The 25,346-nt window shown below is 57.8% G+C and overlaps 2 protein-coding genes across 3 annotated transcripts; one reads left to right on the top strand and one right to left on the bottom strand.

Annotated features, from left to right (window-relative positions):
* Positions 1-690: 690 nt before the first annotated feature.
* Positions 691-8,921, top strand: PLEKHN1 (pleckstrin homology domain containing N1; the record flags this gene model as incomplete). Its single annotated transcript, XM_081056451.1, is given in 16 exon segments — positions 691-773; positions 872-971; positions 3,664-3,810; positions 3,894-3,974; positions 4,090-4,162; positions 4,478-4,620; positions 4,622-4,807; positions 5,005-5,085; positions 5,573-5,648; positions 6,413-6,561; positions 6,707-6,856; positions 7,069-7,209; positions 7,396-7,536; positions 7,680-7,889; positions 8,127-8,175; positions 8,266-8,921. Coding segments are annotated over 16 exon segments (1,926 nt in total). The 3' UTR covers positions 8,382-8,921.
* On the bottom strand, positions 8,896-15,150 carry PERM1 (PPARGC1 and ESRR induced regulator, muscle 1). Of its 2 annotated transcripts, none has more exons than XM_081056448.1 (4): positions 15,068-15,150; positions 11,004-14,426; positions 10,170-10,295; positions 8,896-9,920 (listed from the first exon to the last, which is right to left on the bottom strand). In XM_081056448.1, exons 2-4 carry the CDS (start codon positions 14,017-14,019, stop codon positions 9,829-9,831), a joined length of 3,234 nt encoding a protein of 1,077 aa, XP_080912574.1. In that variant the 5' UTR covers positions 14,020-14,426; positions 15,068-15,150; the 3' UTR covers positions 8,896-9,828. The 2 variants fall into 2 exon arrangements, with proteins under 2 accessions (XP_080912574.1, XP_080912575.1); XM_081056449.1 differs by having other exon boundaries at positions 11,004-14,137; positions 15,068-15,145.
* Positions 15,151-25,346: the final 10,196 nt, after the last annotated feature.

The following is a 25,346-nucleotide window of genomic DNA, read 5'->3' as shown; positions in this document are numbered from 1 at the left end:
TCTTACGAGGGACATGGGTGGCATTCCCCCTACCTCGCGGTAACTGTCCTAGATGCACCTGGGACGGCTGTGGTCTCCTTCCTGGATTCTGGTTAAGCCTCGAGGACCCTGACTTTGGCCCGGGGTGAGGGTTGGGCCAAGGTAGGAGAGGAGGCTGGGGAAGGGTCCTGGCTTCCCCTTCCCCAGTGTTGCAAACTCCTGCTTCAGCGCTGACAGCCAGCACATGCCCCCTTACAGTCACTGGTGACTCAGAGGCCGGCATTTAGGCGGAAACAGGATGTGTGCTTTTGTGGGGGGGGGTTCGGGAGGGGGTCCCTGGGCTGCGGAGCTCTAGTCCCAGGCACCCCAGCTTACACGCAGGTGGGCAGGTCACTGGCTCACAGACCAGGCTTTTGGGGCCCCTCCGGCCCTACTGGAGGCCGAGGTGGGCGCTCTTGGCTCCGCCAGTGGGGAAGCCCCCAACCCCGGCCGGGCTGGCCTGCTTGTGGGGAGGACCCAGGGCAGGGAACTGAAAGGCGTGGGCTCAGGTAGGGCCGGTCCCTCCCAGAAAGGCTCCACCTTCCCGGGCCCTTGGGCACCGGGTGAGACGTCGCAAAGCCCCACCCCCGGGAGGTGGCGACAGGAGGCTCGGGGCAGAGGGACCCAGACTTGCCGACCTGCTCAGCTAGGGTCAGCCACGGATCACAGCCCATGGGGAACAACCACTGCGTCCCGCAGGCCCCTAAGAGGCTCCGGGCGTCCTTCTCGAGAAAGCTCTCGCTGAGGGGACATAGGTGAGGGGCGGCGCGGGGGCGGACTCCACGCTGGGTCGCAGGGCTGCGCTCAACCTGCCTCTGCAACCAGGCTGTGAGCCCCCTTCCCTCCTCCCCAGAGAGGATGGCACGAGGAGGCTGGCTGGCCTGTTCGGCACGGAGGCCAGTCCTGAGGGCGACAGCACGGCCGCCACGATGTTCCACTACCTCCCGGGCTCGGTGAGTGGCGGGGGGCGTGCCCCAGCGTGAGTGCGGCCGCGGTCTCAGGGTCTCCCGGGTCAGCCTGGGAATCAAACCTAAAACAAGGAGAGGAAGTAGACAGAGCCCCACCCTCGGGAGCTCCTCTGGCCGAAAGTCTCCAGAGAGCGAAACTGAGACCCGACTGAGTCAGTGGGTGAGCTCGCAGCAGCAGGGCGGGCGCGGGCGGGGACTCCGGAGTCTCTGGGGCCCCAGGGGCACCGTGGCCAGGACGCAAGCCTGCCCCTGGGCTGGACAGCATGTCCAGGCACATTCGGTCGGACCAAGCGCAGGTCTCTGAGCTGTTGCTGTGTGTGCTGGGATGTCATGCTGGTGCTGCGGCTATGAAACCCCTCCACCCCGTCTTTACTCTGACTAAGGGGCTTCAGGTGAGCCGTGAGCCAGCCTGTCACCTACTCCAGGCCTCAGGTTCTCCCACGGGGTGTCTCCCGGCACCCACCACTGCCTCCTCCCATAGCAACACCCTGTATCCCCCTGGCCAAGGCCCCCTAGCTGCCAAGCACATGTTGGGGCACCTCTGAGCTGAAAACATCCCCTCCGTCTACTCAGCTCCTGTGGGGCTGAGTTAGTGAGGGGGAGAGACATAGCCCTTTTCCCCAGGAGGGCTGACATTGGGCTGAAGAGAGGTGCTGGTATGCACTGAGGCCCCTGGATGTGATGAAAATGACCCCCTAGGTTCATACTTCAGGAGCATCTGGGAGAGGACAGGGAACGACGGACATGTGTGACTACGCCAGGGACGTGGGCCAGGGCTCCACCTGCAGTCCTCACACCGTCCCTTACAGGCCTGGTGTGGAGAGCCCCCCTTTCCAACTGGACCCATCAGGCTAGGAAGCTCTGGGCCCGGCCTCTCCCTGCCCTCTGAAGTCCCAGCGCTCCAGGTGGCAAGTGCTGGCTTCGGAAACCATGCTGCCTCAGAGGAATGGACAAGCCACTCTGTGTCCAGGGCCTGGCTGGGCAGCGATGGGGGTCCCTCCGAGTGGCCACATCTCGGACCTCAGCTCCCTCTGTTCAGGCCCAGGACATATCCCATGACCCTGGTGGAATCCTGTGAGTTGTGTGGTCCTCTCTTGCCAGGACATGGTGGCTGGAGAGAGGACCAGGAATGTTGAACCTCAGGAGGTGGGGCCCTGGAGAAGCCAGTTCTCCTTGGGTTCTGCACCCACACAGAGCCGGCCCTGCCACAGCTCTGAGCCGACTCCTCCCTGGGCCCTAAGGCTGAGCCTGGGCCACAGGGCCAGCTGCATGGCCCTTCCTGCTTCGTGGCCTATTTTTCATGGGTCCCATCCCAACATCATTCCCTGCACTGGGCGTGGGTGCAGGAAGCTCCACCCAGAGGCAGGGGGCCGGGAAGCTGTGTGTCTGTGCACATTCCTGGGCTTATTTAAAGGGCGGCTCAGCTTGGCCTGGCACAGCAGCCCATGAGGCAGCCTCTGCCAGCTCCCAAAGGAGACATGGCCCCCTCCTCAACTCACCACTGAGCCCCTGGACAGACCTCAGCCCCCCCCTCCAGCACCAGGTAACGCCCATCCCAGTCTGACCCCCAACCTGAGGATGGAGCTCCCATTTGTAGAGGACTCTCCATGTGCCAGGACTGGCTAAGTGTTTGTGGGCACCAATGCTCCCTCCCTGCAGCAGACAGGCAGTGAACCCCCATCACATCCCAGCCCTGTCCTGGCCCTGGGACACAGCAGTGGGGAAAATGGACAAAGACCCTGTTCTTACGGTGTCCCCATCCCTGTGACAGAGCCAGATGACAAGACAAATAATTAAAAGATGTAATAAGTAAGATGTGGCTAGCACTAAGAAGTAGGGAAGGTGTGCAGAGGGGTCAGGGGAGATTGGCATGTTAGGAGAGTACCCAGACGGGACCTCGTGGGGGAGGGGAGGTTTGAGCCTAGCCCTGAAGGAGGTGCAAAGAGCAAGGCTGAGTGGTACAGGCAGAGGGAAGAGCAAGTGTAAAGGCCCTGGGATAGGCGTGAGTCTGATGAGAGGGGAGAGGACCAGCGGAGGGGGCAGGTCACAGAGGACCCGTTGGGCCACTGGCAGGACATTGGCCTTCACTACTTGACAGTAGGACAGGCAATGTGTGCTGAAGTGGCCAGCCCAAGCTCCCAAGAGCTGATCCGATGCCTCTCTCCCCAGCTCCACACTTGCTCACGTCAGGTGGGTTCCTTGGAATGGGCCATGGCATGAGGGTGTCCACCATCCAAATTGGCAAATGCTATGAATTAATCTCCCCACTTTTTAGAACCAAGTATTAAACATGTACCAGCTGACAGTGGAGGTACAGGAGGGTTTTGAGCCTCATCTTACTCAGACATCCAAAACCCCTGTGACCAACAAATCTTGGGAGGTTGAGTAACCAAAACAAGGGCACACAGCTTAGGAAACAGTGAAGATAAAGGTTGAATCTCCGTTAAGTGCAAACATCATCGTCTTCTCTGATAGACCATGCAATTCTGTGCCGCTCAGTGAGGTCACGTGCGTGCGAGCGCGTTCTGCCGCTATTTCCATGTGAGGAGGCTGTGTGTGCAGGCTTCTGTACTTATGTGTGACAGTGTGTGTGTCCCTGTCCTATGGACTGGGTGATTGTGGGTGTGTGTCTGTGGGCTGGGGCTCAGACCCCTCCCCTGAGCTCTGCTCCTCCCAGGACCTCCCGGGCCTGGAGAGCCAGCGAGACCACCCGGAGCAGCCGTTCCTCAGTGTGTTCAAGAGGGGGCGGCGGAGGGTGCCCGTGAGAAACCTGGGCAGCGTCCTGCACTACGCCAAGGTCCAGCTCAGATTTCAGCACAGCCAGGTGTGTGCCAGGTGGGTGTGGTGCTGGGGCCAGCCCACGGCCGGCCCCCCAGCCCCTCACACCGGGGCCCTGCTCTCCCCCAGGACACCAGCGACTGCTATCTGGAGCTCTTCCCTTCCCACCTCTACTTCCAGGCCCACGGTTCTGAAGGACTCACGTTCCAGGTGAGGGAAATGGGTCGAGGTGGAGACTAGGGGGAGAGGGAGAAAGGCCCAGGGAGGTGTGTGGCCACTCTTCCCAGGGTCCCCCAGCCCTCCCCTCCTGCCTGTGCTCTGGCAGGGGCTGTTACCACTGATGGAGCTGAGTATCTGCCCACTGGAGGGGTCCAGAGAACATGCCTTCCAGATCACAGGTGTGTGGGGGGGCATGAGCGGTCCCAGCCCCAGGAGGGTGAGAGGGCTAGGGCTGCTCCATGACGCTGGCCTCTGACTGGGCCCCAGGACACTGGCAAGATCATGAGTGAATTGAGGGGCCCTTCCTTTTTCTTCAGTCAGTTCATGGGCAAGTGCCAGGCTGGAGTGGAGGGCAGCAATTTGTGGGGCCTCCAGAGGTCTTGGACATCACCATAACTTCCTCCAAAGTCCAGCCTTGGGGTACATGTGGGGCCCTGGGGAGAGGCCTTCCCTGTGGGCTGCTTGCCCAGCCTGCTCTGCCCCTCCACCCATAGGCCCGCTTCCCGCTCCTCTTCTGGTGCTCTGCCCCAGCCAGACCGAGCTGGACGGCTGGCTGTACCACCTGGAAAAGCAGATGGCCCTCGTGGGAGGGCTCCGACGCTGCAACTCGGCACCCCCACAGGTCAGTGCCAGCAACTCCCACACCCCTTTCCAATCCCCCTCCTCTGCCTGCCCTGACACCCCTTTACCAGGGCCCCCCTGAGGATGAGCTCCCCTGGACTCTGCAGCGCAGGCTGACCCGGCTGCAGACAGAATCAGGGAGCCAAGCGGTGGGCAGTGCCATCTGTGCCTCAAGGGTCAAGCTGCAGCATCTGCCATCACAGGTGGGTGGGGGATGCAGGGCTGAGGAGATGGGGGAGGGGGAGAGGAGGGGTGGGGGAGGGGGAGGTAGGGGGAGGGGAGGGTTGAGTGGTGGAAGGACATGGGGGAGAGGTGGAGGCAGCAGGTGGGGGCCAGCCACTTGGTGCCCGCCAATTGCCCGCCAATGGAAACCACACTCTGCCCTTTGAGCCCCTCTCAGGAGCAGTGGGACCGGCTGCTGGTCCTGTACCCGACTTCCCTGGCCATATTCTCTGAGGAAGCTGACGGGCTTTGTTTTAAGGTGGGTCCCTCCCCTCTGTGGGCCCGCCCCAGGGAGGTGCCCTGTATGTGGGGGTGGGAGGGGGCAGTGGCTCAGGAGGAACCTGTATTTCGGGCCTGTTGGGACAGAGCATGCTGGCCCCACCCACCCAGCCTGCTACCCTGGTCAGTCTGGTCCCTACTCTAATGTGGGCAAGGAGGGGCCCCTGCCTGCCACCCCTATCATCCTACAGGGTCCTCAGCCACCATCACCTGAGGTGATCGTGGCCTTCACTTGGTCAGAAACATACATGGGGCTTCTCCTTAGTCCCCTCAACACCCCTCCCCCAGGCTTAGCAGGTGACCGAGGGGATCAGTCCCCATAAGTCCCCAAAGACCTGTCTGTGTCTGCCTTTGGCTGATGGCCCCACCTCAGGGGTGTAAGCCTTGGCTCTGCCTCGCTCTTGGCCCAGGCCGAGTCCCAGGACTGACCCCAGGCCCAGGACCCCCCTCTTTTGCTGCCCCTGCAGGGGGAGCTCCCGCTGGGCGCCATCCACATCAACCTGGAGGAGAAGGAGAAGCAGATCCGCTCTTTCCTGATTGAAGGTGTGGAGGCCAGGCCCCCTGAGGGAGCGCTTGAGCCTGGGGGGTGCCCCCGAGGGAGCGCTTGAGCCTGGGGGGTGCCCCCGAGGGAGCGCTTGAGCCTGGGGGGGTGCCCCCGAGGGAGCGCTTGAGCCTGGGGGGTGCCCCCGAGGGAGCGCTTGAGCCTGGGGGGTGCCCCCGAGGGAGCGCTTGAGCCTGGGGGGGCCCCCCGAGGGAGCGCTTGAGCCTGGGGGGTGCCCCCGAGGGAGCGCTTGAGCCTGGGGGGGCCCCCCGAGGGAGCGCTTGAGCCTGGGGGGTGCCCCCGAGGGAGCGCTTGAGCCTGGGGGGTGCCCCCGAGGGAGCGCTTGAGCCTGGGGGGTGCCCCCGAGGGAGCGCTTGAGCCTGGGGGGGCCCCCCGAGGGAGCGCTTGAGCCTGGGGGGTGCCCCCGAGGGAGCGCTTGAGCCTGGAGGGGCCCCCGAGGGAGCGCTTGAGCCTGGAGGGGCCCCCGAGGGAGCGCTTGAGCCTGGGGGGTGCCCCCGAGGGAGCGCTTGAGCCTGGGGGGTGCCCCCGAGGGAGCGCTTGAGCTTGGAGGGTCCCCCGAGGGAGCGCTTGAGCCTGGAGGGGCCCCCGAGGGAGCGCTTGAGCCTGGGGGGTGCCCCCGAGGGAGCGCTTGAGCCTGGGGGGTGCCCCCGAGGGAGCACTTGAGCTTGGAGGGGCCCCCGAGGGAGCGCTTGAGCCTGGGGGTGCCCCAGCCTTCAGGGGCCCCCTCACAGTGTCTGTGTGCCAGGCCACCTCATCAATACCATCCGCGTGGTATGTGCCAGCTACGAGGACTACAGCAACTGGCTGTTCTGCCTGCAGACTGTCTCCCGCAGGGAAGGGGCCCCTCTGCTGCCCAGCCCTGAGAGCTTCCCAGAGCTGCGGGTGCCCACCCAGGTGAGGGGTCCGCAGAGGGAGAGGCTGCCCACAGCTCAGGTCCTGGGCAGTGATCAAACAGGGCAGAAGGTGGGGCTGAGCATGGGTAGGTGGGGAGAGGGTTCCCACCATCTGCCATCCAGCTTACCCTCCCCTGGTGGCCCAGGCCCTGGGCAATGGCCGAAGCTCGCTCTCCTCAGATGGACGAACCAGCTGGGACTCGGGGTACCCAGCACCCCCGTCTACCCGCACCAGCCACTCCCTCCCTGAGTCCTCAGTGCCGTCCACTGCAGGCTGCCCTACCCAGGCTTCACCTGTGAGTATTAGGGGAATATGGTCAGGGGAAAGAGGCAGCGGGCCATGAGGTGAGTGTACTGGGGAGCCTGTGTCCCCATGGCACCCATCCCAAGAGGGACTCTAGCTGCTCAGGGGAGGGGACTCAGACTGGAGGAGGAAGCTCTGTGCAGCCTCAGAGTTGTGTGGGAGAGGGCCCCGGAGAACCTTCTGGAAGGTCCTCGATCCCCACAGAACCAGACCAACCCTGGCTGTACCAGCATGGGTGCGCAGAAGGCAGAGCTGAGACGAGGCGGCAGCAGTCGGTCACCCAGGAGCAAGGCCCGGGGTGAGGGGCCCGGCCTAGCCACCCCACTGCAGCTGGACCTGACCAAGGTGGGCCCAGCACACTGACCCCAGCGCCAGGCCTGGCTGTCCCTATGCCCTCCTCCTCCCTGGCCTCTGTCTGTCTCTTAGGCCTCCGTGATCCGGGAGCCACCCAGAGGCCTCTTGCACGGAGAAGGGAGGACACGGGTGTCTGGCAGCTCCAGGAAGCCCTTCTCTTCTGCCTCTTGCCTGCAGCTGAGCAGGGTGAGCCTGGAGGGTGGCCCCGAGGTCCCAGACCACGCTCTAGAGACACCACACTCCCCGCTGTACGCCGATCCCTACACTCCACCTGCTACATCCCACCACAAGATCACAGACGTCCGGGGCCTGGATGAGGTCAGTGCCCTAGTGGTGTCAGACATGCCCACAGCCCATGGTCTGCTTGGGCCATGAGAGACTAAGGGGCTTTGTGGGGCAGGGGTCTCAACTCCACAGAGGCCCCAGCCCAGGTCCTCCAGTCAACAATGCTTTCCTGGCAGCTCCTCAGTGCAGTGCAGAGCTCGCTTGGACCCGAGCCCCCAAGCCCGTCCTCCTCGATCCCCGTGTCTGTGCCTGTCTCCGACCCCAGCTCTAGACCCTCTGGCCACCACTTGCCTTCCAAGAAGGGGGCCCAGCAGCCCCGAGCCTCTCAGCGGCCCCGGGGCTCTGCCAAGGGCCGTGGACCCCGGCCCCCAAACTTCCCTAAGCTTGTGAGTAGCAGCCCCCACTTTGGGCAAGGGGTGCTGTGGGGGCAGGGAACAGGATAGATGGAGGCAGGGGACAACAGTGCAGTGGAAACCAAGAACAGGGGGCAGTAGCAAGAGAGGCCAGCAGGGAGAGGGGAGGGACCCAGAGAAAATGTAGGGATAGGATCTGGCAGTTCATGGGCTGGTCTCCAAGCCTCTTCCTGGAAGCTTGGCTCTCACACTTGTGTTTGGGGTCTCCAGGTCTCCCCTGCAAGGGAGGTTTCGTCCAGGCCCCTGCCGCCTCCCCCAGGTGAGTGAGAGACCCTACCTCTTTTGGGGGGAGAGGGGAGCTCTGGCTGTTGCTTCCTGAAGTTACATGCACCTCTGCCCTTTCCACCAGATGGTGGTCCCCCCAGGAGCTACGACAATATCTGGGACAAGGCTGTGTCTCCCCACAACCAGCAGTGGCCCCGTGGAACAACTGAGGCTGAGGGGGGGCTCATCCAGTGGATCTAATGGGCAGGCTGCTTCTCAGAACCACCTGCCAGCATAGACCCTGGAGGGGTCTGCAGCAGGGCCTGGGTCTTTCTCTGTGGGGCCACAGGCCAACCACCCCGATCCAATACCAACCAAGTCTAGGTCTAACCCCCGCGGGATAGATAGAGGGTCTCCAGAACCCTGAGTTTTCTAGGCTCTGGGTCCTCTCAGCCCCTTCCTGAGGATGCCAAGGCCGGTGCGGCTGGACCACAGATTGACGGGATGCCCGGAGGGGCCAAACTGTGGCCTGCCCCCAAGGAAAGAATGAGGGAGGAGACGTGATGGGGTCTTCACCTGGGAGTGGGAGAAAGGCACAAGGGTGAGGTCAGGTCAGAGGGCTGAGAAAGTCAGGTGAGCGAGCATCAGAGTGCATGAGGTCAGAGGGCATGAGGTCAGAGGTCAGCGGGTCTGAGGCATCATAAGCAGAAGTGGGAGGGTTGCCTGGGCACCTGTGAGTGGGGTGGGGCTGTTCCAGAGAGACTGACAAGAGAGTAAACAGGAAAGAAGAAAAGGAGATTGTATTTGTGCTGTGTCCACACGTCCTTCACTCAGCGGCCAGGAGGCGCCTGCCACCCGCGGACCCTGTGCACTTAGCCTGGTAGCCCCCTACCCACTTTCCTGCCCCATCTTTGGCTCCTCTCAGCCCCGGGACAATCCCAGGTGCCCCATCCATCCGCCCGATACCTCCACCCTCTCCTGCACCCCTCGTCCAGGGCTCCCTAGAGGAGGGGTCCCAGGCTCTGCCCTGCAGACCCACACCCTGCTGGGCCTCCTACAAACCCTGTAGATATCTGTTCACTGCCTCAGGCAGGAGCCAAGGAGGCCCTGGCCACAGGCCTTTGTGATTCAGGGGTCAAAGAGGCCCACTGTGCACAGGGCAGAGAGTCCCTGGGACCCCCTGCCCGAGTCGAGACTACCCAGTCCCCTCACCCTTTCCCCTGCCCAGATGTCCATCTGGGGCCTTACTGCTGCTGTGACACTCTAATTTCCAATGCTTCGTTCTGCCACTTATCCCTTAACTACATAACCAGATAAAATAGACGGCCAGTTAGATTTGATTTCAGATACACCACAAATAATTTCTCAGTATAAGTACGTCTCAAATATTGCATGTCTGACATTCCAGTTTTACTGGACACCCCGTTTCTTGTTGCTGATCTGGCAACCTTACTAACTAGCTCCCTGCTCCCTGCTCCCTGCTTGGCCCCCGTCACCAGCCTTCCGAAGCTCCCCTCCCAGGTGTGGAGTACAGCTCTGGCTTCGGCCTGGCCAGAGCCTCAGGTACAGTCCAAGTAGCCAGGACCGAGGACACTGGTTCCTTCCTAGACGCTGTGGAACACAAGGGTCAAAGGGCGAGGGCAGCGTCTCGTCCTGAGCACCTGTGGCCATTTCCTTGCCCGGCGTCTTCCTGGGCCAAGCCTGGGTCCTAGAGGCTGGAGCTCCGGCTGGGGCGCCCCCGCCCCACCTGCCGGCGGAAGTAGCGGATGGCGGAGATGGTGCCGATGTTGGCCAGCAAGACTGCAAGAGAAGCATTGGGCCTCCTGAGTACCAGCTCCCTGGCCTCGTCACCGACTTCTGCCCACTGGCATAGCCCTCAGAGGGCAGGAGGAGGCCAGTGGAGTGAGCAGTGGGTCAGCAACGGGAGGAGCAAGGTCAGGGCAGAAAGCTGTGCCTCCCGAAGCACCCCTCATCCCCGCTGGCCCACGACACAACTGTCCCTCCACTTGACTTCTGGGCACCAGTCCCTGTCCCCCAGGGCCCCCAAACCTGTTTTCCAGGCGTCTGGGGTATGCAGATCTGATGTTCTCACAGCCCAGGTGGCAAAGGCTACAAACACCAGGCACATGTCATTCTGGCTGAAGGTAAAGGCGGTGAGGGGACCCCGAGGCTCCCCTAGGAAAGAGAAGCATACTCTGAGTTCCAGCTGCTCCACTCTGGGGACATGGCTGTCTGGGGACACGTCTGCCATAGATACATCCGTCTGGAGACAAGTCTGTCTGGGGACATGTCTGACCTGTAACACATCTGTCCGGGAACACGTCCGTCCTGGGACACATCTGTCTGGGGACATGTCGGTCTGGGGATACGTCTGACCCAGGACACATCTGTGTAGGGATATATCTATACTGGACAGGGCTGCCTTGGACACATTTGTCTGGGGACACATCTATCTGGGAACATGTCTGACCTGGGACATATTTTCTGAGTCACATCTTCCCTATGACAGCTCTGTCCCAAGACATAGGGCAGTGTGTGGCATAGTTGAGTCAGGTCGGCTCGGGCCCGTTTCCTGGTTCCTAAGGGATCTTCCCAAGGGCCCCAAGGCCTTCCCTGCCAGAGTCTGGGGCACTAGTGCTATCTGGGCCTGAATACGTGGGAGGGTCAATGCACAGCCAAACCCCTGTGTCTGCCCCACCTGGACTGTGCCCTGGGTGGCCAGGAACTGCTGCTTCCTTTTCAGATCATCCCTGAGGCCCCCCCACTGGCTCATGACCCAGGGTCCTGGCCTGGCCCTCCCCAACGGCCCTGCTGGCAGAAATCCCTGGACAGTGTGTTCCCAGGACCTGGACAGGCCATGTCCCAGGCCCACGTGACACGCACCTGCTTGCCTTACCACCAGGTCGAGCTGCTCTGCTGTGGCTTGGCTTGTCTCTGGGGGGGTGCCAGACTCCACTCCCTGGGGGGCCGGCCTAGGGAGCTCTGCAGCCTGCAGCTGAAGGGAAGCCGGCCCCAGCACGTCCCCCAGCCTGTCCTCCCCAAGGAAGTGTTCGTAAGCCTCAGGGATGGAGATAGGCATGGGGTCTCCAGGCACAGGGGCGGGCACAGGCTCGGCCTTCAAGGGTGGGGTTGGGGAGCGGCGTGCCCGGAGCCCAGACGTCTGGGCTTGGCAGTCCCGGAAGAAGAACTCGCATACGTCCGGCCACTGGACGTCGGCGGGGACCTGGCTAGCCTCGGCTGCCTCCTCAGCCTCTTCGTCCTCTTCTGCGATAGTGTCACAAAAAAAGAACTCGTAGGCTTCTGGGAGGGTCACTGCAAAGCAGCTCCTGTACCCAGGCCCCCCGGAGGCAGCGGACGGCGGGGGTGGCAGGTGCTTGAGGATCCGAGGCTGGGGCGGCCGGGGCCCAACTGCCACTGCGTCCCAAACTCCAGGCCCCCCGCGGCCCCCAGCTGCTGTCCTGGGGGCAGATGGCCAGGCTATAGCTGGTGAGAGTGGGCCCGAGGCCTCTCCTGCCCCCAGCTCCTCGGGGCTGGGCACAGCCACCGAGAATCGCACTTTCTTCTTCCTGGGGGCTTGGACGGAGCCTGGTGGGGGCTCCCCTGAGTGGTTTTCAGGGTCACCTGCAGAAGGCTGCCCTCTGGGCTTCTCCTGGTGGCCCCCTGAAGACACAGCAGAGCTCAAATCCAGTTTGGCTGATGGGGCAACCTTTGCCTCCCTCATGTCAGGCCCGGCCTGGGGACTGAGGGCATATATAGGTGCGTCCACCTCAGACTGGGCCTTTGACACAGGTATAGATGAATCCACCTCCGGCTTGACCACTGGGCCCAGCGCAGGCAGGTCCACATCCAGTATAGAGTTGTAGGCAGGTGTAGACAGAGCCGAGTCAGCCAGGGGCTTGCGGGCAGGCGCAGACAGAGCCGAGTCAGCCTCGGGCTTGCGGGCAGGCGTAGACAGAGCCGAGTCAGCCAGGGGCTTGCGGGCAGGTGTAGACAGAGCCGAGTCAGCCTGGGGCTTGTGGGCAGGCGTAGACAGAGCCGAGTCAGCCAGGGGCTTGCGGGCAGGTGTAGACAGAGCCGAGTCAGCCTGGGGCTTGTGGGCAGGCGTAGACAGAGCCGAGTCAGCCTCGGGCTTGCGGGCAGGTGTAGACAGAGCCGAGTCAGCCAGGGGCTTGCAGGCAGGTGTAGACAGAGCCGAGTCAGCCAGGGGCTTGCGGGCAGGTGTAGACAGAGCCGAGTCAGCCAGGGGCTTGCGGGCAGGTGTAGACAGAGCCGAGTCAGCCAGGGGCTTGCGGGCAGGTGTAGACAGAGCCGAGTCAGCCAGGGGCTTGCAGGCAGGTGTAGACAGAGCCGAGTCAGCCTCGGGCTTGTGGGCAGGTGTAGACAGAGCCGAGTCAGCCTCGGGCTTGTGGGCAGGTGTAGACAGAGCCGAGTCAGCCTGGGGCTTGCGGGCAGGTGTAGACAGAGCCGAGTCAGCCAGGGGCTTGTAGGCAGGTGTAGACAGAGCCGAGTCAGCCTGGGGCTTGCGGGCAGGTGTAGACAGAGCCGAGTCAGCCTCGGGCTTGCGGGCAGGTGTAGACAGAGCCGAGTCAGCCTCGGGCTTGTGGGCAGGTGTAGACAGAGCCGAGTCAGCCAGGGGCTTGTAGGCAGGTGTAGACAGAGCCGAGTCAGCCAGGGGCTTGCGGGCAGGTGTAGACAGAGCCGAGTCAGCCTGGGGCTTGCGGGCAGGTGTAGACAGAGCCGAGTCAGCCTGTGGCTTGTAGGCAGGTGTAGACAGAGCCGAGTCAGCCAGGGGCTTGCGGGCAGGTGTAGACAGAGCCGAGTCAGCCAGGGGCTTGTAGGCAGGTGTAGACAGAGCCGAGTCAGCCTGGGGCTTGCGGGCAGGTGTAGACAGAGCCGAGTCAGCCTGTGGCTTGTAGGCAGGTGTAGACAGAGCCGAGTCAGCCAGGGGCTTGCTGGCAGGTGCAGACAGAGCCGTGTCTGACTTAGCCATTGAGATATCTGGACCAGTCTCCTGGGCAGGTATGGACACAGTGTGTAGATCAGCTCTGGGGGTCATTCCAAGTAAGTCTGTACCTTGCTCAGTTGTAGACAGATCCAAGCCGGGCCCTTGCCTGGCCACCTGCTCGTGGGCTCCTGCAGACTCTGGCCCCAGCTTGTCCTGCCCGGCTCCTGCTGTCTGCTCTGCTGTCCCAGCTGAGAGACCCTTCCCCCTGGACCCAGCTGGGCCAAGGCCTTCCTTGGGCCTGGCCTCACTGAGCCGTGGGGAGCCCAGCTGAGTGGGAGCCGAGCCTGCGACACCGGGGCGCCCACCCCCCTTGGTAGCTGCAGCCCGCCTCTTCTTCCGGCTAGGGCTGCTGCGTGGTGGGGCTCCAGGGCTGCCAGGGGGCTTCTGGGAGGCATTACTGCGGCCAGGGGACTCGGGGCTCCGAGGAGTCTCGCCAGGGGCAGGGTCCCGGGCAGCTGGGCCCTGTAGAAGCCTCTGCATCTCGTCTCTGGAAGTCACTGGCCCTAGGAGGGACGGGCTCTGGCCGGGAGGGGCATCTCCAGGGCTGAGAGACGGCTGAGCTTCTGACAGTGCGGACGTGCTGGGCATCTGCTGACCTGCCCCCAGAGCCAGGACGGGCTCCTGCCAAGACCTGCTGACCAGCTGCTGTGTGGCCGCCTTATCCTCCTCCTCGAAGCCCGGCCAGCCACGCCCTCTGGGAGCCAGCTGCCTCCCAAGAAGGGGCAGGTGCTCGGGGGGACTGCTGCCACTGCTGTCCCCTTGGTCAATGTCACTGGACAAGAGCTCATCCCCAGAGGCCAGGCCAGCCTGCAGGAGGCCACACTCTTCAGCCGTGGCCGAGAACTCAGCCCAGTCCTGGTCACTCAGCTGGATGCTATACTGGAAGTTTTCCATTTCGGGTCAGCAGAGGCACATGAGCAGCAGAGCTCAGGGTCTTCAGGCACTGCCACCGCCCGCTTGCCCCCCGGGGACCCCCTCCTCCCTGGCTCAGACCTGGCCCAGCATCTCCATCCTGAAAGAAAGCAGAGCAGGGATGCAGGGGGCTGTGCAGCGCCGTCCAAGTCAGAATACCCACAGCCGCGTGTCCCTGTCCCCAACCTGAGCACATGGTGACTTTGTGAACACATAGTGTCAGGCCCCTCCCACCAGAGACGGCTCTAGATTAGTGAGGTGCACTAAGAAATAGGGTCCTTGTGTTTGAGTCTCCGTCCCCAGAAGCGGCTTTCCTTCACATCGTCGAGCATTTTCTGTCCAGCTGGGCCAGCCTCACCCTCCAACTTTCCTCCAGAGCGGCCAAGCCCCTGTCAAAGACCACCCCGGGGTCAGTTCACCTGGTGGTGGTCAGCCCTGCCTGTCCCAGCATGCCCCCAGTGGCAGCTGGCCATGGGGGAGGGGCTACAGTGTCCAGCAGGTGACCAACCTTCGGCAATGACCTTCCACCAGGCTTGGCTGGGACAGGCTGCCGGGCTTCCTCTGAGCTCACCAAGGTCATACTGGTGCTGGTCAGAGGGAAGTCGGGTCATCAGGGAGAGCCTGGCTGTGCCCCTGCCTAGGCAGGAGGTCACAGAACGGAAACAAGGCTCCTGACTCACAGGGGACCCTCGGGCCATCCCCAGGTCTGTGTACCTTACCCAGGCCTGCCCAGTTAGCCAAGACCCTTCCTCTGCCCCATGTCAGTGGACCCCCCGAGTCTCTAACCTCTCAGCCCTTTGCGGTGTGGGGGGCTGCCCTTTGGTCTTTGGTCAGCTACCACCAGACCCAGGGGGGTGGGAGGTCACTCTGGTCAATCCAGTCCTAAGTGGGAGATGGAATGAGCCCAGGGCACCGTGGCTTCCTGACCCACTGAACTTTGCCCTCCTGTCTGGCTCTGGGGAAGGTCCCTGTGCGGGCTGTCCCCTGTGGGGCCCCCTAGGACAGGAATGAGGGGCTGATGGTGTCATACCTGGGACCCTGCAGCCAGCCGGGGCAGTGGAGCTGGGCGTCCGAGCTGCCTGTCCCAGAGCGGCATGGTGCTGGGCTCACCATGCAGGCCCCACCCCCACTGCCAAAAATACCCCATCCCAGTGTCACATGTCTCCTGCCAGTCATCAGGGTCCAGGCCGCAAATAGATGGCATTTGAGGGACCTCCAGCTACGTGAGGGACGCCTTCCTGGTCAGGTCCGGGGTCCGGTGCCGGCCAGAGAATGCTGACCAGCAGTCGGCAGCACAGGCCTCCTTCTCCAGGCTGAAGGTGGGCCTGCCCTTGCCTCCTGGCTGCAGCTGTCCTTTCTGCGAAAAGCAGCCCCACTGCTGTAGAAGCTCAGACCTCACCTCTCCCATGGCCACGCCTGCTAGCAGCCCCCCAAAACCAGTCCAGCCCTCTGGTGTTAGGGCCTTACCCTGACGCCTGCGGAACAGAGGAATTTAGAGTGATGAGCTGGGAAATGACCGATTCCAGAATGTTCCTAGAGGTCTTTGGAGGTGGGTCTCACAGACCCCAGGGGCAGGGCTTACACTTCCCTGGTCTGGATTCATGGGGCGCACCTGGCCCCTCCCCTGGCAGAACTGCCGATGGGGCTTTGGGGACATTGAAGGTTCTCGGTGGAGGGCACCCCAAGTGGGCCTCTGGAGAGGAGGAAAGTGGGTCACTCCCCACCTAGCTTCCAAGATGGGGATGGCAGTGCAGTCTGTCCCTCTAGGAAAGGGTCTGGTGCTGCCACCCCCAAGTGAACCAGTCACCAAGAGGAGATAGGCAGGAGTGACATGGCCTCTGGCGTGGGCTGGAGAACAGCAGCCCCTTGAAGGCCCCCCAAGAGCACTTTTCCAAAAGCCCATCCACCCCGAGAGGGGGCGCTAGGAGGACATTTCTTTCACGATTGAGCTTGATGAGGCACAGAGAGGGTTAGTGACTTGTGCATGGACACACAGCTAATAAGTGGCAGGGTTGGGTCCCAAAGGCCCCGCTCTGGGGAGTGCTCCAGGCCATCCTGAACTGACCTTGGGGCTGTGTTGCCCATCCTCGGGCAGGTCAATGTGACACACACATCTCCGGCCTCCCTGCTGGGGAGGGACACAAAGAGGGAGTAGTGGGGTCAGAGAGCAAACATCTAAATGGACAGGTAAATAATACCATTTCCACAGCAACGCATCCTAAGAAGGAAGCACTGTGGAGGGAAAGGGTGGCCAGGTGGCTGAGACCTCTTTGAGGAGGGAGCCCAGAAGCATTAATTTGCTGGAACGGCTCATGGGACTCAGGCAAACACGGACATTCCCCAGTTTGCTGTAAAGGGGTGTACTGAAGAACACAGACGAGTGTCCAGACGGGAGAGAGATGTGCAGCGTCCACGCCTTGGCCCTGCCTCCTGTTCACCAACCCGAAGCTCTGAGCACCCCGCACTATTGTGGTTTCATGGAGGCTTCCTCACGTTTGGCATCCTTCTTTCCAGCCTTTCTCCCTTCTCAGGAGGATGGGGAGAGGGACTGAAAATTCCGAGCTTCAGGGCTTCGTCGTCCTGTGACCAGCCCTCATCCAGGGGCCACCCAGAGTCCCCTCATTAGAACCAGAGATGGCCCCAGTGCTTGCATCACTTAGGAATCCACAAGGGTTTCGGGAGCCCTGGGCCAGGACCTGGGCAGAGACCACACCCACGTCCTGTTGTCTCACGTCTGCTCCCTGCAGCCTCATCCAGGCGGCCCAGGGGCTGCGGCATCACTTTCCTGTGGATGGGGATTTGGGCCGTTTTCAGTTTGTAGCTGTTATAAGCAGTGATGCTGTGAACATTCTGGAACATTCCTTCGGGTAGACTTATGTACGCAGTGTGGGGAGTGGCTGGGTCGCGGGCTGTGCTCGGTCAGCTCTAGAAGATCCTGAGCCACCGTGGTCCCCATGCTTGTGCCTTCACTCCAGCAGTAGGACACCGGGGTGCGTCTGTGCCCCTGGTCCTGGCCACGACGGTGGCCTCTCTGTCACTTGGCGTTTGTGGGCCAGCCCCCGAACTTCGACGTCACATTTCCTTAGGAAGAGTGGAGTTCCTGGCCATGGGTGCGGCTTCTTCTGGGAAGATGTGTGTCTCCTCAGTGCTCTGCCACTTTTCTCGTTGATTTGTAGGCACCTGCCACACATTCTGGGTAGGAATCTTCATGGAATCGTTGGACTTTGAGTATGTTCTTTCTCCATCTTGCCTTTTATCTCTGTCTTTGGATGAACAGAAGTTTTACATTTTAACACAGTCCAAGTTATCAACAATTTCCTGGATGGTTGTCACTTTCTCTGTCCTGAAACACTTGCCTGCCCCAAAGTCACAGAGAGTCCGGGAAGATGGCCTTGCTCATGGCGTAAAGCTCCATTGTTTTATCTTTCACACTGGACCTGCGACACACCTGGTCTTGATTTCCGTGGGTGGTGGGTGGTGGGGGTGTCACATAGTTTTGTTTCCAGGTGGACAGCTGGCTCGGGAGCGCCCACGTGTGGATCTGTCTGCAGACGTGGACTGTCACCAGACGGGGAGGTTTGGAGGGCTTGTAGCAATGGCCCCAGTGCCCTGGGAGAAGAGAGCCGGGGCAGAGGGGAGGCAGGGAGGCTGGCAGAAGCTGCTGGGAGTGGGGGACAGAGGGTCTTACCTGGACCTACGCGACGGCTGAGAAGGCCTTTTGGGGACCAGCTGTCGCTAGATCTAACCTGAGGCTTCCCTGTCCTCCCTCCTCCACACCCCCAGCCAATCTCAGACCTGGGGGGGACTGCGGGGGGCGGGGGGATGTCTGCTATAGGGTGGGGAAACAGGACCTACAGCACACAACCGAGCTCCACGGCGTGGGGGTAGCTAAGTCTCGGCAGAGGCCAGCACCTGGGCCAGAGGGAGCTATTGGGTGGGAGGTTGGCATGGGCAGGGAGACACACCACGGGCGAAGTGGGCAGCGGAAGCCAGACCTTAAAGGGAGCGGTAAACGGGAACGCAGGCTGCGGTACCACTGACCGCCACCAGAGGGCACGAGGCCCACAGCGGGAGCCGGCGGAGCCCAGCTCTGTTCCCCGCGGTTTGGGCGAAGGACGCTACTTGAGGTGCCAGGGCCCCTTCCCGGAGCCTTGTAGCTGCCTTTGAGCCTTGACCTTGAGACAGTAAGCACTCAAACATAAGCGCCAACTTTCAACTCGCAGCTATTACGTGCCAGGCCGTCTGTGGGGACAGAGCCAGGAGTGCAGTTTCCAGGCTCCTGGCCTCTCATGGAAAGGTGCTGGCTCAGGTAGTAAATGGCCATCAACTGTGATTGGATGGCCGTCAGCTGTGGCTAGTTGGCCGTCAGCTGTACCCAGTGAGCCATTGGCCACTAATGTAACTGCCGTGGCTACGCTAGCAGCAAATGGGGGCTAGCAAGAAGATGGGGGCTGAGCTAGCGAGAGCAGATTGCAGCTAGCAAGTGGGGTTGGTTGGCAGAGAGAAGTGGACGGCAGGTTGCAGACAGTGTGGCTCCTGCTCCTGTGTCTCCAGCCCAGCCGCCAGCGAGACTGTAGTGGTGTGACTCCCCTACCTACGGCTCCATGGGTGTTCCTTTTTGGCCTCACCATGTCCTGCGTTCTTATGTGGGGAGCGGGAGCTGAGACCCCGCAGGCCGCCCGGCATGACACAGTCTTAAATGCTTTCCGCAGATTATGGGTTTATTTTTAGGTTGGTGCAAAAGTAATTGCGGTTTAAAGGGTTAAAAATAACTGCAAAAACCCCAATTGCTTTTGCACCAACCTAATTTTTTAAGTAGTTTCAATGAAGTATAAGTTACATACGATACACTGCACATATTTAAAGTGCAAAATTTTCTAAGTTTCGACATGTGTAACCCCAAGAAATCATCACCCCTAAAGATTCCTGGGCCCTTGGAAATACCTTCCCCCCCACACACAAGGTACCCATTAATCTGCTTTCTGTCACTATAGTCAGGTGGCATTGTCCAGAACGTTATATAAATGGGATCACGCAGTATGTACCCGTTTGGGCAGTACAAGAGATGAATACAAGTCACGTTTGACTTCTGCAATTACAAGAGGTGCTCACAGTGGTTGCCATCAGCGTCCAGACACTTCTGATTATGGCAAATAACTGCTTGAGCAGCGCTGACCAGAGTGTCCACTTGTATACATTTTTTTGGCACCCCTGGTGTATAGTGGCACCACATTGTGGTTTTAACTTGACTTTCCTTCATGATTCGTGACCTTGAGCATCTTTTCATGTGCTTTTTTGCCATCCATGTATCTTCTTCTGTGAACTGATGGAGCAAATCTTTTCCCATTTTCTTAATTGGGTTTCTTAATTGTTGAGTCCTGAGAGTTGATTACATATTCTGCATATAGGTCCTGTATCAAATATGTGATTTGCAAATATTTTCTCCTTGTCTGTGGCTCATCTTTTTATTTTCTTAACATTTCATTTTCTTGAAGAGCACAAGTTAACAATCTATCCATTTTTCCTGTTTTCTTTCAACGACCATTCTTTGGGTATTGTATGTCAGAAATCTTTGCCTAACCAAAGGTCACAAAAATGTTCTCGGTTTTTTCCAAAAAGTTTCACAGTTTCAGATTTTGTATTTAGGTGTATGATCCATTTTGAGTTGTGTATGTGGTGTGACGTATGGTCTCAGGTTGTTTATTTGCATATGGATGTCCAGTTGTTCCTGTACCACTTGCTGAAAAGACTCTCCTTTCTCCACTGAACTGCCTTTGCAGCCTTCGTTGAAAATCAACTGAACTGTATAGGTATGGGCGGGTCTATCCATAGAGTCCTAGGTGGATAGTTTTCACGTTTAGTTCTTTAAAGTATTGTCCACTGTGTCCTGATACATTTTTCCAACAAGAAACTTGCCATTGCTTTCTCTTTGTTCCTCTATATGTAACATTTTTAACAACTTTATTGATATATAATTCACACATCATCCAATTCACCCATTTAAATTAGATGGTTTTTAGTATAGTCTGAGTTGTGCAACCATTATCATAACCAAGGGTAGAACACTTTCATCACCCTCCCAGGGCACCCCCTCCCCATCTCCCTCAACCTCCACCCAGCTGCAGGCAACCACTAACCTACTTTCTATCGATTTGCATAATGTGAACATTTCATGTAAATGGGATCACACAATATGTGGCCTTTTGTGTCTGGCTTCTCTCAGCATAATGTTTTCAGGGTTCATACATGTTCTAGCAGGTGTCAGTGCTTCACTCATTTTTACTGTCAAATAATTGTCGGGGTATGGCACATTTTATTTATCCATTCATCAGTTGACATTTAGGTCATTTCTAGTTCCTGGCTCTTATGAATAATGCTGCTATGAGCATTTGTGCCCAGGTTTTCCTGTGGACATGTGTTTGTATGTCTCTTGGGTACAGGCCTAGGAGTGGAATTGCGGGATCATATGGTAACTCTACAGTTAATCTTTTGAGGAACTGCCAGACTTTTCTAAAGTGGCTGCCCCATTTTACATCCTTACCAACAATGCATAAGGGTTCTATTTTCTTTACCTCCTTGCCAACACTTGTTATTTTCTGTGTTTTTAAAATAATAGACAACCTCCTGGGTGTGAGATAGTATCTCATTGTGCTTTCAGTTTAAATTTCCTTGGTGGCTAATAATGGTGAGCATCTTTTCATGTGCTTATTGGCCATTTGTATATCTTTGGAGAAATGTCAATTCAGATTTTTTACCCATTTTTCAGTTGGGTTGTCTCTTTATTGTTGAGGTGAGAGAGTTATTAATATACTCTAAATACAAGTCCCTTGTCAAAATGTTTTGCAAAAAGTGTCTTTTCACTTTTTTGGTAATGTCTTTTGAAGCACAAAGCATTTTAATTTCTGTGAAGTCCAGTTATGCACATACATACTTTGTGTCACTGATGCTTTTGGTGTCACGTCTGTGAAGTCTTTGCTACGATGTTTCACCACCCAAGATCATGAAGATGGACTCCTGTATTTTCTTCCAGTCATTTGGTGGTTTTAGCTCTTACACTCATGTGTATCATTCACTGTGAGTTGATTTTCGTGCAGAGTGTAAGGAAGGGGTCCAACTTCACTGTTTGCACGTGCAGACACAGGAGTCCCAGCACCATTTGTTGAAAAGACCATCATTCCCGCCATTGGATTGTTTTGGCTACTGTTGAAAATCAATTGATTATAAACGTGGAAGCTAATTTCCAATCACTCAGTTCTATTCCATCAATCAATATGTCTAACCTCATGCTACTACCACACTATTGATGAGTATAGCTTTGCAGTGAGTTTTTAAATCAGGAAGCTGAGTCCTCCAACTTCGTTCTTTTTCAAGATTGTTTTGGATTTTCTGGGTCCCTTGAATTTCCATGAGTTTCAGGAGGAGCTTGTCAATTTCTGTAAAAATGTTAACTGGAAATTTGGTTGCCATTGAGTTGAACTTAAAGATCAATTTGGGAAGTATTGTCATCTCAACAATGTTAGACCTTCTTATCCATGAACATGGAATGTTTTTCCATTTATTTGTGTCTTCTTTAATTTCCTTCAACACTGTTGTGTTGTTTTCAAAGTATAAGTTTTACACTTCTTTTGTTAAATTTATTCCTAAGGATTTTATTCTTTATTTTTTAAATATTTTTTTATCGGGGAAGGGGAACAGGACTTTATTGGGGAACAGTGTGTACTTCCAGGACTTTTTTCCAAGTCAAGTTTTTGTCCTTTCAATCTTAGTTGTGGAGGGCGCAGCTCAGCTCCAGGTCCAGTTGCTGTTGCTAGTTGCAGGGGGCACAGACCACCATCTCTTGCAGGAGTCAAAACCAGCAACTTTGTGGTCAAGAGCACGCGCTCCAACCAACTGAGCCATCCAGGAGGCAGCTCAACTCAATGTGCCGTGTTCAATCTTAGTTGCAGGGGGCGGAGCCCACCATCCCTTGTGGGACTCAAGGAATTGAACCACCAACCCTGTGGTTGAGAGCCCACTGGCCCATGTGGGAATTGAACCGGCAGCCTTCGGAGTTAGGAGCATGGAGCTCTAACCGCCTGAGCCACCGGGCTGGCCCAGGATTTTATTCTTTTTGATGTTATTATAAATGGAACAGGTTTCTTAATTTCATTTTCAGATTGTTTGTTGCCAGTATATAGAAACACAATTGATTTTTAAAATATTGATCTTGTCTTTTGTTTCATTTTCTTGCCTAATTGACCTGGCTAGAACTTCCTACGCTGTTGAATAGACGTAGTGAGAGCAGATTTATTGTCTTATCACTGTTTTCTAGCAGTTTGATTACAATGCTCCTAGATGGAGTTTTCTAGAAAGTTCTTGTGCTTGAGTTTCATTGAGCTTCTTACATGTGTCAGTGTATAGTTTACATCAAGATTGGAAAATTCCAGTCAATTATTATTTCTTCCAATGTTGTTATTTCTTCCCATCCTTCCCATAGTTTTCATATGAGACACTGTAATTTTTGCCTCTAGGAGTTCAGTTGGGTTTTTGTACCTTCAATGTTTCTAACACAGCCAGTCTTCCCTCTAACACAGCCAGTGAATGGGACACGTGAAGTGAGGCTGTACTGACTGTTCTAATGTCCTTGTCTGCTAATTCTACCTTCTGTGACTTTTCTTGGTTGTTTTCAATTGATTTATTTTTCTCCTCCTTCTGGGTTATATTTTTCTGCCTCTTTGTATGCCTGGAAATTTTTTACTGGATGTTAGACATTGTGAATTTAATGTGTTGGGTGCTGGATATTTTTGTACTCCTGTAAATATTCTTGAGCTTTGTTTTGGGTGTGGTTGAATTACTTAGAAGCAGTTTGATGCTTTCAGGGCTTGTTTATAAATTTTGTTAGGCAAGACTGGAATGGCATGTAGTCTGCAGCTACTTGTTCCTCACTACTGGGCCAAGGCCCTTCTGAGCCCTGTGAATTATGAGGTTTTCCATCCTGGCTGATGGAGACCTGAGACTAGGTCTGACCCTGTGTGAACTCAGAAGACATTTCCCTCTAGTCTTTTTGGGCGGTTCCTTCCTGGCCTCCCAGGAGTTCTCTCACAAGCAGCTCCAATCAGACTTGAGGGGCCTCTGCAGTTCTCTGGAACTCTCTATCTGGCATCACTGTTCTCTCTGATATTCTGTCCTATGAAGTCTATCTGCATTGGTTCCCCCAACTGTCAGCTTCAGTTATTCAGCTCAGGGAGGCTGCCTGCTCGCCCCGGCTCCCCTGTGTCTGCACCATGGCCTGTAAGCCCTCTCTAAGGACTCAGCCGGGGCAATACATGGCTCCCTTCATCTGCTTTCCACTTCTCAGGGTCCTCTGTCTTTCACTGCATGCTATTGTATATATTTTTGCTAGTGTTTTTAGTTAAGGCAGGTGGTAAATCCGGTCCCAGCTTCTCAATCTTGGCTGAAAGCAATTGTAAATCACACAGATAATTTATTTGATTGTCTCACCCATCCGGCACTAAGGCAGATGTATTATGAATCCCATGTTACATTTGAGATTCTGTGACTTGCCCAAGGTCCCACAACTAAGTGACAGCAGAAGTAGGGTCATCCCCAGGCAGTGCTGGAACCCTTCCCTGAACCACTCGTGTGCTAACCTGAGCATGGGGTTGCGGCAGTGGGTGCAAGAGATGTGTCTGTGGGCTTCCCAGACACAGAGCAGACTGAAGGGGTCTCTGTGTCCGACTCTGCATCTCACCCTCTCATGACTGTGCCTCTGGATCTGCATGTTTGTTGGCCTCGCTTACCTGCCCAGGTGAGCCTAGTTCTGAGTGGGCTGTTTCCCGCCCAGAGGCAAGTGGAGCTCCAGGAATGGGTGGTAACGGCTCCCCTTCCCCCACCCTCTCCAAACTTCCCCCAACACCACATCATGGACCTGCAGGGGCTGTGCACCTGTGACTCCAGTGGGTAGCAGCCAAGAAACCCACGGCCTGGTCACACACACAGATATAGTCACAGCATGGGCCCTGGACACCACACGCCAGGGTGACTGGAATGTCACAGGCACTCTAATTCACCCCATGTGCTCCCAAGCTCCAGGCGGGGTGGCCCAGGCTTTCCCCAGGCTTTTCCCCAGGGTTCTGGGCTACGTGCTGGATGCAGCTCGTTTCCCCACCCTGCTGGACTTGAGCAGGAAGTCAAATTGGAGTCTGAAGATAAGGCTCATGGTGGGTAGGGGGTGGGGGGTGGGGGTGGGGGGGAGTATGCAGGCTCCTGTAGGTCCTCAGGCCCCGCCCCCTGGCTGTGTGTGCCTGTGCCCTGGGGACAGTCCCCCCATGTGGTCTAGTGCCAGAGAGGGGCCACATGCACCATGGAGACTCAGCCGAGCCACCCGAAGCTTTAGCCTGCAGTCGGCTGGTAGCACAAAGCCCTGTATCTCAGTCTGTTTGGGCTTATCAACCACAGAGAAGGTTTTCTCAAAGTCCTGGAGGCTGCAAGTCCAAAATCTGGTGCCTGCACTATATGGTTTTGGTGAGGGCCGTCTCCTTGTGTGTCCTCACTGGCAGAGAGCCAGCAAGTCTGACCTGTGTCCCGAGCCCCAACCTCATGACCTCATGACCTCACAAAGGCCCCACCTCCTCACACCGTCATCTTGGGGGTGATACATTTGTTGGGGGACTCATTCCGTCCAGAGCACCTGGTCTCTGATCAGGAAAAGTCTGGCCAAAGATTGCCAAGTCCGAGTGGCAGATCAGTGAGCTCAGCTCCAATAGGGGTTACCCTCAACTCGTTGGTTAGCAGACCAAGTTCCTCGGGACAGTCCTGGAGGAAACAGCAGCACCACCACCCCACCTGGCATTTCATTTGGGGCCGGTCTCCTCTGGGTCCGTACAGAGGAATGAGCTTGGCCAGGGCCTTCATAACACTTTCCTGATCCTGGCTTGGCAGGGAGAGCTGACGTCCAGGGCCTGGGGCCCTGGGGCCCTGGGAGACAGTGGGAAGGCAGGATCAGGAGTTGGGGGTGCTCAGGCCCTCTGGGTGTGGGTGTTTGGCCCAGGCTGTGGTCAGCTCAGAGGTTGGGGGTGGGGATGGGGGCCAGGAGAGGGGGCCTCCCCACATCTGGGGCTCCTGGGCCCTTCCCCTCACTGTGCTAGGCAGAGCAAGGGGTGCTGGAAGGAGCCATGGGGAAGCCCTCCCCCACCAGACTCTGGCTTGGACCCTGCTCTGGGCCCACTACGTGGGTAAGGATTGGACTGCGGAAGTGGAAAGCTACTGCTGGCGCAGGTGTGTGCACCTCCCTCGCTGTGTAAGCTACGGTTGGTAAGGGCTGAACACAG

This window comes from Rhinolophus hipposideros (genome assembly GCF_964194185.1).
Source record: "Rhinolophus hipposideros genome assembly, chromosome: 8".
Lineage (NCBI taxonomy): Eukaryota > Metazoa > Chordata > Mammalia > Chiroptera > Rhinolophidae > Rhinolophus > Rhinolophus hipposideros.
Note: the sequence above shows the minus strand (reverse complement) of the source record. Positions and strands in the feature narration are given on the sequence as shown.

Bases quoted from the DNA above. Each gene is read 5' to 3' on its own strand.
- PERM1 (XM_081056448.1), bottom strand. From the start codon at position 14,019: ATGGAAAACTTCCAGTATAGCATCCAGCTGAGTGACCAGGACTGGGCT. The intron at 10,296-11,003 runs GTGCGTGTCACG...TCTCTTTCCTAG, and splicing joins CCTGGTGGTAAGGCAAGCAG to GGGAGCCTCGGGGTCCCCTC. The intron at 9,921-10,169 runs GTTTGGGGGCCC...CTTCTCTTGCAG, and splicing joins CCCAGACGCCTGGAAAACAG to TCTTGCTGGCCAACATCGGC.